Here is an 18,614-nt window from a genome sequence, read left to right as displayed (position 1 = left end):
CATCTAGTGTTTCTGCCCTGCAAACAGTCATAGCACCTTTTTTATTTCTTGTTTGCACACCTGTGATATGCTTCTATTGCTCTGTGTCTGACTCTTTCCCCAAGTGTATACACGAGCCTAGTTTTACTTAATTTGCAATCCAACTAGTTCAGAGTAATCGAACAGTACTAAAAGGCCTTAAGGATAATGACTTCAGTTTTATGTGACAGCAGGAATATGCAGAACGTGTCTTATCCTATGAGTCATATTGTTAATGTGGGACACACCACACTGAAGCCAGCAATATAGGCTTACAAAGTGGAGGACCAAGATAGAGAACCAGAGAACACGGGATATCCCAGGCCCTGTGACCCGCTGATAGCTACTGCCCTCCATGGGATGTGACCGCAGACAACTGGTCAGGCTCCCGTGTGATGCTGTGAGAGATACTGGCATTACCACCAGCCTGCCCTTTGCCGTCAGGCTAACCCATGTCACAAGCATCATGGCATTACCAATGAAAAGATTCAGTCAGACCAACGTATAGGGAAGCTCCAAAAATATTCCATAGAAAGCAAATGTGTCTGGGTACAAAACCATCTCGCCTCCCGAGCAGGGGGGGAGGAAAGAGCTCCACGTAACTAAATAATATAAACCTCCGCCTAGGGTAGCCGCGCCGGGGCTAAGATGCCCGCCTGGGGTGGTGGGGCGGGCCGGGCCGCGGCGGGGTGTCACTGCCGGGCGTTGCTGCCAAGGCCCCCGCGGAAGGCCGGGCGGCGGCGGCGGCGGTCCAGCCCCGGTTCCCGGCGTGCTGCGCGGGAGGCGGTGCCCGGCCCTGGGAGGAGGTGGTGGCGGAGCTGCCCGGGCCGGGAGGAGGAGTCGCTGCTGCTGCCGCCGCCGCCGCCGCCGCCGAGGGCTGCTCTCTCTCGCCGCCGCCGCTGCCGCCGCGCTGCCGGGAGGGGCGGCCGCCCCCCGCCCCACCATGCCGCTTTTCGCCACCAACCCCTTCGATCAGGATGTGGGTGAGTGGCTCCCGCGGTGCCGCGGCCCGGCCTCTCCCCGAGGTAACCCCGCGGCCGGCCGGCCGGCCCTCCGACCCGCTTTCGCTCCATCCCCCGCGGGCAGCCGGCCCGCTGTCCCGGCCCTGCGCTGCTGGGCTCGCTGGCGCCCGGCCGGAAAGCGGGAGCGGCGGCGGCGGCCCGGGCGGGCTGGCGGCCGCGGTGCGCCGGGAGCGGCCGGCCCGGGCCGGGGCCGCGTCCCGGCGCGGGCGGCAGGAGCTGGCCGGGGGTAGCGCCGGGGCCCCTGCGGGCCCTTCTGGCCTTGCGGGCCGCGGGGGCGAGCGCGGAGATGCTCGTGGGGGACGAGCTGGCCTGCTCAGCACGAGTAATTCAGCACAGCAAAACAAGTAGTGCGAAAGGTCCGCGCTAGAGTGGTTTTGAAAGGATGAGCAGTAAAAAGCACCATCTACAGTTGCTTCACAGACAGGCATGACCAAATCGTTAATGCGTTTTGTATTTAGTTCTTTAAAGGAGATTCCTGTGGGAGCTTTCTCTTTTCCTTTCAAGTAAAATTTGATGTGCTGAGCTCAGGTGTTATCCCCATCTTGCTTGTTCCAAGGCCAGACTAGATGGAGAGGAAGTATCTGGCTTTTACTTGACAAAAATTGTACTTCATGCTGATGTGTTGAAACTGAAGATAAAATAACATATAGACAGTTAATAATTAGTTTTGTGTGTTTTATTTGAGATTTTGTAATATGGCTTGTTTTCGACCTGCTGCTGACATCTCTTTAGCTTTGAGCCATAAAGGCTTTGTCTGGAGAAACCCATAATATAAAGGGACTTTTTCTCCTATGTGCTTAAGTACACCCCTGGGTTGTTTTCTTACAGAAGTGTAACATTGTATAAGTCTCTTGAAACTAATTTCTTTAATATTGTTAAACAAGCTGTAACTTTCAACTACAGATACATTGTTTCTGAATGTTTATCAATCTTCAGACGTTTAGGCTCCAAGTCAATTCTTCCAGCTCCTCAAAGAAATACCAAATCAAAACCATTTGAAAAGTATGTAACATTTCAGGAGAAAGGATTACTGCATAAACAAAGTACTGAGACGTAAATTCTGTATGTGTGTTATCAGAAATTCTTAGTCTATTGCATCAAAATAAGACATAGCTTGGTCTTCTCATTTTGAACTGTTAACTTTCAAGCTGAAGACTGCGCTTCAAGTAATGATTTTGTTGGTAGCAAAGTTGACTGACTTATTTTGGAAAGTAGTAAAGAATTCTTCTTAGTTGTTCTGCTGTCTTCTAGTGTTATTTGACAGCTGAAAGGGAGGAAGAGATTGTACTGCTTGCCAGTTTTCTGGGGACTATTTGAGATTTATTTGAATTAATAAGATTAAAAAGTGATAGGCTCCAGTTCTGGCAGGTGTTCACTTTTTTCCTTCCTAGTGCCTCTTGCTGGCAGGAAAACTCAGACTGCTTGAAAGGGTGTCTCTAGAGATCAGTTCACTGGATGTGCTCCTCAGCACTGTGAGTCTCAAGGCAGGGCAGTAGCACCCATCAGTTACTTCAGTGGCTCATTTGCTCTTTTCTAGGTGCAGAGGATGCCAGCCCCCTACCTACTGTGCTTGCCTAATATGATCAACAGTGAAGAATTTTCAAAGGCGCTATTCTGTAAACAGTATGAGGAGATAGAAATAACCACCCAGTACCAAATCATTTTTGGAAAAGCAGATAGTGGGCAATGAGCTGATTTTCACTGGTAAACAACCTCTTTTGGCCCCTTTCATGGTGTCCTGAGGGAGACTGAAGGAGCAGCAGGCTGTTCAGTTGGTGACAGCCTACTTTCAGGAGCCTGCTGCCTTTAGCCATCACTTAACTGGATTTGTGCCAGGGAGATGGGAATGATGAAGTCTCCCGGAAAGCGTCCCTGGGCTCTTCTTCTCTGGAGCCCTTTGGGAATTTGCTATTATCTGGATGAATTTTTTGGCAGGCTTCATAAGATAGCATGAGCTGTAGAATAAGCTCTCATGTTCTCAGGAAACTTCCAAAAGTTGTCAAGATATAGTGCTATTTTTCATTTGTTTTCTGTGAGTGAAAGTTGAGTGCTCTGCTTTTGTTCTTATCCAGCAAGAAAGTTTTCTTTTTAAAATCAGATTCCTGAAGCAGAAAGGCAGTCAGCAGCTTTTCTTAATTTCATAAGAATTTGGACATTGGTGTACTTGATAGTATAGTGATAGCTGTGCATTCTTGTCTACTGAACAGCTGATCAGTACTGTGCAATAGTTGGAAATTATTTTGGAACCATTTAGGGTAATGGATTGCAGAGAACATACCTGGAACTAAATTGTTTTGCATTATTTTGAGGAGCATAAGTATGTCTTGCCTTCAGGACAAATTTTTCATTTTGTCTGGCCAGCTAGCAGCATTTGGCTAGTCCTGTTAGCATGCTGCTGCAGTGGAACCTGGTCATCCATAATAGTTTACCATTTGTACCAACTTTGTACGTCTGTTTTTTCTAGGTGTAGTTGGCTAAAGAATGTTGTTTAAGACTGCTATTAAATTAATAATATTAAAGAATGCCCAGAGATTTGAGAAGATTAACCATTGTCATCCTCAAGAGTCCAAATCTCTGGATGAAGTCCAAAGACTTTTCATTTTCTGAAGTTTCTTTTTTACCATATTTAGGAATATTTCAACAGGAAGGGATGCTAATCAGTGGTGACACAAGTTTTCACAATCAAGCTGGGGAACCTTTGATGATGTGCCCAAGTAAGGAACACAATAATGTAATTTTAAAAAAAGAAAAAAATCTTCAAGAACTGGGCCTGTTGAGAGTATAATTAAGAAACTCTAATCTTCCATTTAAGGGGTTAGAATTAAAAGTATTCTTATTAGGTTTATGGGTTTTCTGTTTCTGCTGTATTTCTCAAACTTAATCATAAAATTTTTCCCAGCGAGTTCTTCCTGAGAAATGCAGATTTATCTGTAAGTTTGACTCAGGTAAAATAATGGTGAAATTTGCTTTAAGAACCAAAAGACTGTCTACTAATCTGTCATGACAGGCTTATTAGTAATGTAGCGCTGCTTAGGCTAGGTTTGATAAAGAACTTACTGCTAAAGCAGTTCTCAAGTGTCATTTAGATATTATCTCAAGAATAAAATCTGTAAGTCAGGTTCTGGTATAAGGTGTCACAGAAATCACACGTGATATTAGGAGGTGTTAAAAAACATGGGAGGGTTGGGGTTTTTTTCCTTTTTTCCTTACATGCAGTAAAGGATGAAGGTATTTGCATTTGCTCTGGATGTTACTCTGATTCTTACTCTGATGGTTTGAGGCAGCACAGGATTGAGAAGAAATTCAGGCTTGTTATTTACAGTAATAGGAAAGTAAGCAGGTGGTTTAGTAAGATAGTAGAACTTGATGTGACTTGTAATCATTTTCCCTATGTTTTATCAACTCTAACAATTGTTGATAATTTTATGCTATTGACTCTTCAAATATTTAATAATATGCTTGAATTACATATGATCAGCCTATAGTTTGATGCTCTTAGAATGTAAGAAATGGTTTGACCATGATTCACATGGTGCAATTTCTTGAAATAAAATCCTCTTGCTATTTAGACTCATTGTTGTTTAGATTTGTCCCCTTGCTTTGTCAACATTTTCAAAACATCCATTACATGTCTCTCTGAGCTGAACGTTTTTTGTTCAGCCAGGTTTGCCAAAAGAAGGGAAAATTGTCATAGATGAGTTTCTTGACCCCAGATCATTACGGAGACTGCAGACTATGAGTTAACATCTGGCTGCAAAGAAAGATGAATTCCAAGGATTGGTTCAGCTTGTCATGAGACTGGCACTTTTTTGCCTGAGTTGGCCTACTGTTTGTCTCAGCTTTGTTTTACAAAGGATATTAACTGTGAGCTAACAGGGAGACTGAGTAGAAAATGTGTGGAAAAGGAGCTATAGCAACCCCACTTTTCAGTAATTTATAAATATTTATGAAAAACAGGAACTTCTTACTTAAAGATGTCTTTGGCGATAGGTCCTCAGTGAAAAATGGCAATGCTGACAGGATAAGACTAAGTGGAATACCCCTTCAGTATATCAGCCAACAAAAAAAAAATCTTTTCCACTATCAATTAGCAGGCTGTCAGTTCAGCTGGGCACTTTGAAACCAACATAGTATGTTCCATAGTGAAAGACTGTACTTTTCTGGTAATTCTCTTTCTTTCCTCCCAGGGAAGGAGTCACATAAGTGCTTCTCCTTTCAGCTGTGACAATGTGTATTATAATACCAAAATTTAGAAGAATCAAAGTAAATCTTCAACATATAAAATCTATTCCTCTAACTGATAAAAACAACATTGCATAACTGATGTGGAAAATTAAGTTTCTTGCTAATCATCCTTCTGAAATGCTTCTTGTACTGTGGCTTGTCTTGTGGCCTTCTGCAAATATATCCTGGCACCATTTGTTCATATGACATACCTGTGATACACCTTGTTTACAGACTATTCATCCTTTTGGTGTATCTCTAATGTGTTGTGATTACACAACACAACCTTCCTGATGTGTTGTAATATTTCTGGGTGAAAGGTAGTTTGAGTTCTGTGGATTTGTTAGTGTTTGCATGAGAGATCTAAACATCTAAATTATTTTTACGCAGCTAGTCTTAGAATTTCAGCCTTTTTAAACCAGGTTGTGAATCCTTTTGCTTTTATTCTGCTCAGTTCATTGAGCAGAGTGATGCTCATTTTTGCTGGGCCACCTTAAATACAGTGAGATCCTATAAGGTTTTCTGAAGGAATGGGCTGAAGTGGCTTCTGTCACTGCTGTTTGCTTTGCCTCAGATCAGCTGCATGGCTTTCATAGGACACCTTCTACAAATGCTCCCAGAAGGACTTGGGAACCCTGCACATGTACAGTTAAACTGCAGAATCTGGTTAATAGCTTTATCAAAGCTAATGGTACATGGAATTCAAGTTTCTCACTATGGTGTCATTGCCTGTTAGGGGTTATTTGCAGTCTTGTCAAAATAAAATCTGGTTGGATGTATTCTTCGTGTGAAGTTCTGAGCATGTTAGTGAAATGCAAAGTGGTTAATATTCAAGTGGTGGCTTTTGTAGAATGGTCCAACAAATGTATTTGTTCTTTTTATTTAACAGACAAAAAAGAGCAAAACCTAAGTGTGTTTAACTTCAGTGATGTGGAATGGCATGTAATCCAAATTTCTCAGCAAGTGCCCTGCAAAAAGAAAGAAAAATTTGCAGTCACTTTCAGTCTCTAATGGGTATTCAAACTATATTGCTTTGGAATTTTAGTGTTTGCAATTTCATAGGGAAGGGGAATTCTTTATTTAGCCATGTGAAGAAAAGAAAACTTTGAGCAGAAGAGAAGGCTTAGGAGAGTGTTGAATTTTTCATTAAATCTGTGTTATTTATAATATAACAGATTTTTGAGGATTTTTCATCATGCTATAAAGTGGTTGTAATATGAGTCTAAGACTTTCCTTAGCTATTATTTTGAAGACTTTCTGTAGCCATTTGTCTCTTTGTAATTGAAGTTACAACTTCAGTATTTCATTTTAATGATGTCCAACTGTGAAAATGATGTTACATCCATGAATAGAGTAATAGCAAATAATAAGTAGGATGGTTGAAAACATTATATTGGTAGAATTTTCTGACAGTTTTTACTGCTACTTGTTTTAACTGCTTCAAATGATGTACATTTTAAGTGTTGGGTTTGAGGATATTTTGATCTAGATTTGTTATTTCTTGAAATTCTACTAGTTTTAACATCTTTTAAAAATTGTTGCAGAAAAATAGCTCAGTTCTTAGACTTGGGTTTTTCTTTCAAAATAAACTTCAGTAAGAACTGAAGCTTAGGAAGCTCAATTCTGCCAGGAACTCCCTCTGAAAATGATGTTAGCAATGTATAGTCACTAAGTTTTCTGCTCTAAGAAATGCATTATGTGGTTCACGGCAGTATCCGAACTGTCATGAGAGTTTTACTCTTGCAAATTTCTAATAAGGCAGTAAAATGCTATTGTTAAGATGCAGAACTAAGGCAGAGAAATCAAATGACTAGCACATATTTCCATGGCAAATCTGCAGCAATATTTATATTCCTTTTACCAGCACCTAAAGCATCAACCACTAAATCTGGCAATGGATTTTTTTCAGCATGCACTACCTTTCTTCTGTCTAATAGTACTTCGTAAATCTGATGATAAATTTCTTTAGGACAGGCATGTATTTTAGGAATTTTTTTTTTTCTTCTGAGAAAAGGGTTTTGTTTTTTTTTTCTTCTGTCCTAAAATAATCAACTGTAAATGTGTTTTGTATGTAAGAGGGAACTTCAAATAGAATCACAGTGCAAATATTTTTTGCTTTGCTTATAATTTATAAATAGTGCACAGAACCAGAGGAGTAAACAGACTTTTATCAATGCTCCAAGCATTCAGATTTGTGTAAATTAGAGGGAAATGAGGCCTCAACACACTTAATGAACCTTATGACACAAGGAGAGGCAGGGTGATTTAGGTATCCCAAAGGAGCCCATGCAATAGCCTGTGTGCTTTCAACCAATGCCTAAGTAATTAAACTCATATATTTTGATCTTTTTGGTCTGGCTTCTCATTCAATAGCTGTAACTCTGTTTTCTGGATTTTAGGTACAGTATTTCAGTGAGAGTCTATGGCATCTGTAATGAGGAATGATGTTTTCCTTAGAAGCAATTGCTATTCAGTGCCACAAAAAAAGGTACAATATATGTTTGGAAGAATGGTTTCAGCATGTAGGTGCTTTATTTAAAGGACATTATAGTCTACAAATTATTGAGAAGCTAAGGATACAAACACAGCTGAGATTTCCATCAGACAAGGTGCAATTTTCTTCAGAATGCTTTATTTGTTCTCTGTGTGATTTATGACAATGTTTGTGTGGTTGGAGCACCAATTCTGACTCAGGAGTTATGAAGCTGCAAATTGTTGGTCACTAAAAGGTGTGTTGGTAGGGAAGTACAATTAATGCTTACCTTGTTCTCTTTTATGTTTTCCTAGGTGTCTGGTTGAGGTATAATATATGTTTTAGATACTGAATATTGGGCAAGATGGAACTGGTCTGACCCAGTATGACTAGTGTTCTGAATGCAGAAGTATAAGGAGAGAGGCCTAGTGATTCCAAGATCTGTGCCTTGCAAAGTGGCCAAAAATTATATATTTTTTTGTCTCTTTTGTGTTTGTTTTAGGAACTAAATAAATTGTTGAAACAATTTAGAAAGGTATTTTTTATATTGTGCCCGATCATTGTTGTTTTTGACCAAAAGGCTCATAGATCCAATTATTGTTTTCCTCTGAAAGTATGGCTTTTACGAATATGTGTGTGTGTCTTTATGGAATTACTGGAGAGAAAAGATATTAAAAACTCCTGAAAAAATAAAGGTGAGCAGTAAAGGCAAGTAATGAAAAAAAACCCTCAAGGAAAAAACAGCTAAAAAAAATTAAAACTACTATTTTACTAACTACTATTAATAGTAATTACGTTAATAATAACTATTAATTACTACAAATTAACCTGACGCAACATAAGACTGTACAGTCTTGCACTGCTTAAAATTACTATGTTCAATTGTAGGCTTTGCTTGTGCTCAGAAAACAATGCCTTGACTTAGAGTGGTGCAGCTTCGTGGAAGAGAGCTGTGATGTAGTCCTGTTTCCTTTGTGTTTGGCATAGCATTAGTTAAGTGGCCTTTTGTGGACAGTCAGCTCAGACAGTGTGCTGCTAACATTCTCAGTATGTTCTTAACTTTTAACTTCCCTTGTCTGAGGCAGAATTTAAGTAGAACTCCAGAGGCAATTTTTTTTCTGTCTTACCATTAATTTTATTATCTGATTGTTTTATTGGTTGATTGTTACTACAGAAGACTGAAAGTATACAGTGAAACTTGGTTTCAGGCTGAAATTTACTAAGATACTATCTAGTGTTTGTTGGTGGAGGAAATGTCCTAGGGGAAGGCACTGCAAACAAATGGTACTTTTTATAGGACTAACTTCGACTGCCAAGAAAGAACGTGCTCATAGCAAAAAACTTGTAATTGTACTCATGGATAGATTTGCAAAATATTCTAATTCAGAATTAAAATAAAGGCTATAATCTGTGTGGTTAATGATGATTGGGGATTTCATCAATCACTATCTTATTTGTAGTTTTAGCCAAAGTATTTAAATTAACATAAAGCACAGTTTGCTGTTATATTAAAACATTAAACGTGCATTAGTAGTTTACTCCTTGGTTTGTAGAAGACATAACCGATTGCTATGTCATTTCTCTTTGTTGACATTGTGGGGAAAGAAGGATCAATTGTTGTCAAAAATACAGACAACTGTCTGTTATGTAGAACAGTGGAAAAAACCAAGGTTTCAGTTCCATTGGATTGCTCATCTCTCTGCTAAAGGATGTGCTAACTGAAGTGCAGCATTAGGCATGAGTGACCAGTCTGGGTTTGTGAGCTCCTTGTGTGAGCTTGGAGCCTGGCAGGAACTTAAGGCTTTGGAGAGAACTGTGCAGGCACTCTTTGACTGGAGCTGGTCCAGCTCCACTAGAACTGGGAACGAACTGAAGCAGTGGAGTCCTGGAAGTAAACTGCCTCCATGTGGTCTGTTTTGTGTGTCTCTGGACTGTGCTTATCAGCTGCTTTCAGTCTGAGGAACACAGTGTAGGAAACTCAGGCTCTGTGTTTCAAAACAGCAGTTCTGGTGCTGCAGAGTTGAGGCAGTCTTTGGAGCAGAACAGCTGCGGTGTGCATAGACTGCAATTTCAGAAGTCTGCCTTGGTCTGTGATGGTTCATGCAAGGTATTGAGTTCAAGTGTCTTACCTGAAAATCACAAATTTCTATGATTGTTAGTCATAAGCATGCATTGGAACAAGAGCAGACTGAAAGGAAAATGAAGTGGTTGGTTGATCTGCTGGCATATCTTAGTGCTAGATGTTAACATGGTGTCTAACCATAATTTTTGATATTTCTGTTGATTATGAATGCTTTTTTCTAATCAAACAAGTTTTCTGATAGGGTTTAGAGAGAAGAGGTAATGTCCTTCTACTTTATCTGAGAGAACATGCAGAATTGTAACTAACTTCCATTTCATATTTCCCTATACTGTTTTGCTCTTTTCCTTGCATCTGGTAGTATAGCTGATGTGTTATCATTTCAGTTGTATATATGTCAGCGTTGAATTTTTCCTCAGAAATATGTTGGGAGCACATAAACATAGTTTTGCTTTTCTGCATTTTTGTTCTGAATTAAGACACGAATTAACTGTAACCTACATCAATTTGTAGGACACAGAAACTCATTCATAAGAAAAGCCATCAACTTTGATATGAATAATCCTTTTTTTTTGGAGGTTAGATGTTTTGCTTTGTCTTTGCAATTTTGCCAGTGCTAATCTAGATAATGAATCTTTCCTGGCAGATAAGTTTTTATAGGAAATCTTTGGTTCTTTTCATAAAACTAAGTAGTCCGAGACGCTCCCTGAAAGATGGTACTCACTGCTGAGGCATATTTTGTGTTTTGCAGATGAAGCAGGAATGAGAAACAAAGTTTCTGTATTATTCTCCTACTGTTTGGTTACTAATGAAAACTACATGTACATTCCCTTATGTTCTCCAGTCCTAAACTGATCTGTGTTTAGATAATCTTCTATTGAGCTGCAGTGTAAGGCTCAGTTTCCTTTAATGCTTTTATTTATTATTATCCTTACTGTAAGTAAGCTTTTGTGGGGGACAAATAGGGAGGGAATCTATTTTTTCTTCTGACATTGAATCTATTTCTTCGCTACCTCCTCTCTCTATTTCTTTAGTCTTCACCAGGGACTCTTGTCCTACTCAAAAAATGTGGAAGGAAGAGTCACAATGGCTTCTTTGAGATTAATTTTGGTTTAGCAGTCTTTATAGCTGAAAAGAAACAGTGAAATATATAATCCAAAGCAAAAATAAGAATGGAAATATAGAAGTTTAATGATTATGATGACTTATTAATTCCTTCTTGTTGAGATGTAATATATTAAAGGAAATGCAAGACACGGCACTTCAGTGTGTGGGAAGGTGATAAATTCAGTTGTATCTGACTCTGCAAACAGTGAACCAATGCTTTGGGTATATCCTATCAAACTTTATAGTTCAAATGGAAAAAAAAATCTGTTGGTAGCTATACTTCTTGTTTCATGTTCTGTGTGCATCTTTACAATGTAGTAAAACAACCCCTAAATATGTTTGCCTATTAATTAAAATTAATAGTCACAAGTGAACATCAGAAAATTAAAAATAATTAGATGCAACATTGTTAATATATTAATTTTATTAAGTACAGGATTTTTTATACATTTAGAAATATACAAAGAGGTAATATTTCAACATCTTTGTTGACAATTTAAAATTTTTAAAAAAATTTATTTTGATTTACTTATACTTTCTTTATCAGAGAAAGCAACCAGTGAGATGAACACTGCAGAAGACTGGGGCCTCATCTTAGACATCTGTGATAAAGTTGGACAGTCACGCACAGGGTAAGTAACTTCAGGAATTTCGTCCCCAAATATTTTTAATTCTGTTATTTCAGTCTCATACCCAGGTGAGAGGAATTAATTTTTTGTTATATTTTATAAACTTCTGCAACAACTGAATTTAACTTAAATAGATTGCAAGTAAAAGGAAAATGTATGGGGTTTCTGCTGAAATATTTTGCCATCCGTACTTTGGAGATACTGCCTGATGCGTTAAAATTAGGACTTGTGTACAGCAGCTTTTTGCCAGTGTAACAGATAAAATAAATGGATATGTTTTAGCAGTATCACTGTAAACCCAGGAGGCTTCATGAGGCATTTTTCTTACACAATCATAATCTAAGTTGGAAGTGACCTCCAGAGGTCATCTTGTCCAACCCCCCCCAGCTTCAAACAGGTCTAATTAGATCAGGTTGCTCAGGACCGTGTCGAGTCTTGAATGCCTCCAAGGTCAAAGGTTCTGCAACTTCTGTAGGCAACATGTTTCAGTATTTAACTAGTTCTACTTACTAAGTAAGGAAATAAAAAAATAATTCTGCAATCTCTTTGCAATTTTTACTATTCCAGCTTGTCTGTTGCATCTTGTCCTGTGACTGTGCAGTTCTAAGAAGGAATCTGGCTGCATGTTCTGTGTATACTCTGATTAATTGGTTTTTGAAAGCAATAAGCCCCACTTTTTGGCTGCTCTTCTCAAAGCTGAAAGCACCTCTCCCATCTTTTCCTTGTATGTGACCCTCCCTGACCATCCTGGCAGCTATCCATTGGACTTAGGGCAGTGTGTAAATAGCCTTCCTGCACTGGGGAGCACTAAAGTGGACAAAATGCTCCAGATGCAATCTTACAAGTGCAGAATGGAGGGAAAGGGTCACTTTCCTGACCCTGTTGGTTGTGCTGACCAGTACTTTGAGCTGGGATGTGGTGGGTTGTCTTAGCTGTCAGGCTGCACTGCTGACACCTCTCACCCAATAGGAGCTGCAGATCATTTCCTGCTTTTCATGTGGTCAGCTCCTGGCCTCATTTAAAATGCAATGCCTTATCCTTGTTCTTATTGAACTTCCAGCCTGCCCATTTCTCCAGCCTGTCCAGGTGCCTCTGAACATTAGCCATGGCCTCTAGTATATTGATTGTTCCCCTTCAACTCGCTCTGGTCAGTAAGTTACTGAGAGTACTGTTGCTCCCAGCAGAAATCCCTGAAGGATACTGCCTGCTAGCTGGAATTTGCACTACAGGTGACAACTCTTTGAGTCTAGGAGACCAGTTTTCCACCCACCTTTATCCAGCCCATATTTCACCAGCTGTGTGATAAGGACACTACAAAGGCTTCAGCTGTATGTCAGAAATTTGCTAAAACCAAGGTATGAAGCATCTGCTGCCCTCCATTGTTCTTTCCATCAGACCACCAGTGTCTTTGTTACAGAAAACAACAAGGCTTTGTGTTTCTTCTCCTTGTTTTCAGAAGCTATTCTCTGTCAGCAGGGCTTTGAAAAATGTACATTTTGGAGATGTGATATTAAATTAAACACATCTTAATATGGGCTGGAAATGTTTCCATTTTTGATTATTTACTGAGCTCATTCATAGAATTTATGCATGAACTTATTTTTGGACAAGAAAAGATAAAGTATGATTTGAACTAGCAACTAAAAAATACAGTTTAAAGACATAATTTCAGTGTATTTATAGTGCTTTCAGTCAGTGTAGTATTAGGACTTGGAAATGTTTTAAATACACCTTCTCGAAGCATTTCTTGTAAAAATTTAGGAATGGAGCAAACTCAAGAAGAAAGTTTTGCCACTGATGCTGTGGAAGGCTTCTCTGAGAATGACTTTGCCTTGTAGAACTGCCAGGAGCAGTATGAGATGCCAGACAGCACAGTCCCACCTGGGACTTTTGTTCCAAAGGACAGGTTTGCAAATAAGCTTATTCTTGGGATTAGAGATAGTCTCTGGAGGAGTACATAAAAATAGCACAGCACATTGAGACTTCTGTGCTGTTGTGTATAACTGTAGTTAAGATAACAGCTGGCAAGTTGTTAATCATGTTTTATATTAGTCTTTATATGTAAAACTGCATTTCTATTCCTTGAGCACGTTGATGCCAAGCTTGTAACAGTAACTATATTATTGAATGTTTCAGTATTCCATTTAATCACTGAAAGCCTTTCCACAGATGAAATTTAGTCTCACAGCAACATAGCCTGAGCAGTGCTTGAATGTGTGTAACTGTAAGAGACAGCAATACAGACAAAGCTAGAGATATTCTGGTAATGTGCAGCTAAATTCCTGTTAGGATTTGTGAGGTTTGTGTTGGTTTTGGTATTTTTCTTTTGTGTGTTTATTAATCTTTTTTTTTTATAAAAGAAAAGTGTGACTTTAACCTTTGTAATATTTATCTTGCTTGTAATAGGCTGCTAGCTGACTTATTGCTTAAATTCAGATTCTGTTAAAACTTGCTGAGAGTTGGTTTTCTTTGTTTTTAATGGATTATGTCATGCAGTAGCAAGGTAAAGCATGACAGTGTTTCCCATTAAGAAGTTCAAATGAGATATGCTTAGCTGTTTGAAATTCTCCTGCAGTTTTAAGTTCCTCTGACAAGGATGCAAGTCTTCTTAACTGGGATCAGCTTTAATCTTTTAACCAATTCTGCTCCAGTACAAGCTGTTTGTTACTGTTCTTGGCAGAAGTTTAGATTACAAAAATCTCTGTGGATTTTCTTTGTACTAGTCTGTAAGCTCTATTGCATCCTGCAGTGTTCTAGATCTAGATTGCCTTACACCTGAAGTCACAGCAGCCTAGAAATATACCAGCACTTCTGGTATAGCACTTTGTCTGCCAACTTATTGGTATCCAGATTAATTGTTGGAAACCTGTTATGCTACAAAGATATTGCATTTTCTCATAAGATAAATTAGTTACAGTTCCATAACATAATTACTACTGTTATTTTTTATGCTGTAATACTTTCCATACTGAGAATTACAAATTGCTGAAAATGTTATCTTGCTTTCTTTAATCCAAACAACTAAAACAGAGTTTTAGCAAGTTAGAAGTCCACTGAATGCCTCTCTTTGAGTACATTCTCTGTTTTTTTGTGAATTTCAAATTCAGAGTTGCTATTAGAATTTTTATAGAAAACACAGGAAAGACAGAAAATACGTCAATATTTTCAACAATATGACTTGTTTACAAGGTCATAGCCTATATGAAATACTACACTATGTAGTACAGACTTAACATTTCCTGCACATTTCGCATATCAGGTTCTTAGATGATCTAAAATTTGTCTAATGATGAGACAACACTTTTTAAAATCTCTGAATTTCCTTTAGGAACTTATACAGCTCGGCAGTTGGACATCACATTGTTTGCATCCTGTTTTTTGCCAATATTTGCTCAATGAGCAAGTTGCCTTTTCAGCATAGAAACATGATTAAAGCAAAGGTTTTACTAGTAGAGGCATTCCTTCTCTGTCTCCTAGTTTTGTACAGCATTCTTGAAAACTTGTTTATTTAAAAAAATTTAAAAATTTGAATCACATGATGTGATTCTTGAGGCTGTCCTTTGCAGGGCCAGGAGTTGGACTTCAATGATCCTTGGGGGTCCCTTCCAACTCAGGATGTTCTGTGATTGTATATTTGACATTTTAAATCTGACTACAGAAAAGGTATTGATTTTTGCATAGTGTTGCTTTTCTGCAATGAAAATGCTTACAAAACTGAATCTATAGTTTATCATCTCAGAATAAAATAACATAAAATTTGAATGGTTCATTAAACAGACTAAAGGGAAAAATCAATGGACAAGTATGATATATTTTAGCAAAGATGCTCCCCTTTATTCAGTCATTTCAGCGCTAGCCAGTTCCTAACTGTAATCAGCTTTACATTTGGCTTTGAGACTCTTATACTGTTTATTTCATGAAATATATCAGTCTACATTGAAACTATCACAACTTCAGTTTGATTCCAGAAAAGTTACTTAATAAAAAAAATGATGGCTGAAAAAAATGAAGTCAGTGGCTGAGAGGCTACACCAAGGGTTGAGAAAATAGGAATGTTCATTACAGCACTCTCTGTTGGGGGTGGGTATTGGAGAAATTGTCATTGAGAAATGGTTTGTCCATATTGCTGCTTGCCTAACTTTGTCTTCATTCGTTAAGGATTAATCACTGCCTCAGCAAGGCAGTATTCTGGTTAGCTGATTCTTCTTTGGTTGTTTTTGTGCCTGTTCATGCAGGCACAAAAGAGAGAACAGCAAAATTGCTTACTTTATAGTTTTTCTGATGTGTCTTCCATTTTTTGCCCCTCATATTATGCAATGCCAGTAGCATTTTACATTGTAACTGCAGTGCATGCCTAGCAGGCCAACCAGGAAGCTTTATGACCAGCCTGGTTCTGAAGGAGCAAAGACAAAAGCTGAGTCCCACAGAGTTACCTTAGACTATAAATGAACAATAAATTCTTGAACATATCTGAAATGTTTTGTGCAGAGTAGTATTTTAGATTACAAATGCTGCTAATAGTGTCCTTGTTAAATAAAATACAATCAGAATTTTTTTCTACTTTCTAAAACTAAACCTGAAATTCATTATGAGTATTTTCCATGTGAATTGGTATATGATACTATATAATGCCACACGTGATACATAGCTTTTATTGTATCTTGCCATATTTTCACCCTATTTATTTGTTATTACCACGCATTGTGGTGCCTCTGAAATTATGATCATAGCATCATTGGAGTGGCCAAATATTTGTATAGTACAATTTGGAGAGATGCCTAATAAGTAGATAGAATTCTACATTCACAGAATGCATGCTTTCCTCTTGTTTGTTTTGCATAGTGCTTCTCATAATTTTCACACTAAATTAATTAATTAGATGGATTAATTAGAAGTAAAAATTAGATTAATTAGATGAATTAATTAGAATTTAAAATAAGAATTACAGGCTTGTCTAGAATAGGTTTTCTTACTCTGTGTGACTAAAGATTGGTACACCTGGATTATTTTCTTTATCTACATGTAACCAAAAGATTTCTGATTTTAAACATTTGAATATTTAAAAACATTTAACACTCAAATGTTGATAATTTCTTTTAAATATATGAACAAGTAGATTGTACTTGAGACATGTGGATGATCATTTGGCTTTGAGGCTTTCTTATTACTTTTAATAAGACTTTGGATTCCTTTGTAAAAAAAAATCTTAGGCTTATGATCCTGTTCCTGAGCTGCTAAGCTCTTGATCCTGCACCCTGCCTTTATAAATACTGGTTTCACAATGGGGAAGTACTTTTTTGAGCTTGCAATCATATCACATTGTTAATCTTACTCATAAACTAATGGTTAAAGAAAGTAGTTATTTCTAACAATTTTAGCCTGTATTCTTTCTCAATTAAAGTGAACATATGAGAAGTCTTGGATAATTAATAGATAAAAGGTAGTACTTGCCTTAAAGCCTTCATCTGTAATAATTGGTATGTGAAGGTATACACTGAATGATATGTACTTGTGCTGTGTGACAGCACTTTCTATAATTAGTGCCACTAAATATGAGGTGGACATTTCTGTAAAATGTAGACACTGCCAAATATAGTATAGCCAAGCAGTGGTGTAACTTATACCTGAGTTTCATGTTAGTTTTTGGATATCAGTTCAACAGAAAAATACTTTTGCTTCCAAAGACAACCATGCTATAAATGTAAACTCCAAAAGTGTGTAAAACCTCTTAGTTTAGATTTACCTTCTCTTTTCCTCCTTCTCTACTTACCCTCTTCCAGGGTTATCTTTCCAGGGCTATTCAACACATAGTGATTGTATGCCCTTGGTAATTCCTGCTTCAGTCTGGCTCAGCTTTCCACTACTTTGTAGATGGAACAAAGTATCAGAAAGTCATCATTTTAAATCTAATGCTAAACTTTCTGAAGTCCCCTTTCAAATTCTTTGTTGAAGTTCCTTTTCATGTTATTTCTATCTACCACAACATAGCTAAGACTTGAATTCTATATTTAATTGTTTTGAAACTTCGATGTATATTGTCTAACAGGGTTTTTTTAGAAATTATTGGTTCATTACATGTCTTCTTTATAAATCTTTTTCTGTAGATTAAAAGAGACTCTGAGGAACATGGTGGTAATTCAAAATAAAAGTATCAAAAGGATGTTGGTAAATCAGTATGTAAGGAAATGTTCTTACATATGTTTGTGAAATATAGAGGAGTGCATGGACTACAGAGAATTTTAGTTTTCTAATTGTAAGGGATTTTATGCATTTCTGCAGTATTTACAGTAATTCGCTCTAAGTACAAGAGGTACTATGAATTACTGAGAGGTTTTGATAATTAAGAGAGCCACAAATCCTACAGATAGAAATGGCTACAACTGTTTATGGTGTTTAATTCATTTTTAAATGTTCTTGTTTTAAACTACTAAATAATTTACTCATGGTGTTCAGGAGATCTTGCTGTCTGTTAGTGTTGTCAGTGTTGTCATTTGTGCAATAGGAAATATTCATTCCATTCCATATTTTTAAAGCTATTTTGTGTCTTTTAGGCCTAAAGACTGCCTCCGCTCTATTATGAAAAGAGTGAACCATAAAGATCCGCATGTTGCTATGCAAGCATTAACAGTAGGTTCTTTTTAATGTAGTTCATTTTCTTCCTGAAAAGTTATATTGCAAAAAATTTCTAAGTTTTAATCTTTCTTTCATTAGCTTCTAGGAGCATGTGTATCAAACTGTGGTAAAATCTTTCATTTAGAAGTCTGTTCAAGAGATTTTGCCAGTGAAGTAAGCAATGTGTTGAATAAGGTAATGTATTGCATTGACTTTTACATTTCACCTGTAAGTGAAATTAAGTAGAGAATTGGGGTAATCTGAAAGTGGAATAGAATCTACTTTTAGAGGACTGCAAAGATGGGGGAGGAGAAGGAGAGAAGATTACTGTAAAGACTGTGGCTCTCAGAACTTCCTGAATGCCATTTCATACTAGTCAACATAGGTATTCTGTTTGGGGGAGGTGTGGCATGTTAATTTATAAATAAACTACTATATTTTCACTTTAA

At 37.9% G+C, this 18,614-nt stretch overlaps 1 protein-coding gene across 1 annotated transcript in view; it reads left to right on the top strand.

The window, feature by feature from the left end:
- Positions 1 to 660: 660 nt before the first annotated feature.
- The window catches only part of STAM (signal transducing adaptor molecule), a 33,225-nt gene continuing 15,271 nt past the window's right edge, over positions 661 to 18,614 (top strand). The window contains exons 1-4 of the mRNA XM_053983841.1: positions 661 to 1,001; positions 11,472 to 11,556; positions 18,105 to 18,180; positions 18,265 to 18,360. Of these exons, the coding sequence (XP_053839816.1) occupies positions 962 to 1,001; positions 11,472 to 11,556; positions 18,105 to 18,180; positions 18,265 to 18,360 (297 nt within the window). The 5' untranslated portion in view covers positions 661 to 961. The remainder of the gene's footprint in view (positions 1,002 to 11,471; positions 11,557 to 18,104; positions 18,181 to 18,264; positions 18,361 to 18,614) is intronic.

This window comes from Vidua macroura, chromosome 1 (assembly GCF_024509145.1).
Source record: "Vidua macroura isolate BioBank_ID:100142 chromosome 1, ASM2450914v1, whole genome shotgun sequence".
NCBI classification, from domain to species: Eukaryota; Metazoa; Chordata; class Aves; order Passeriformes; family Viduidae; genus Vidua; species Vidua macroura.
The sequence above is the reverse complement of the archived record's forward strand: the minus strand, read 5'-3'. Positions and strand labels throughout refer to the sequence as shown.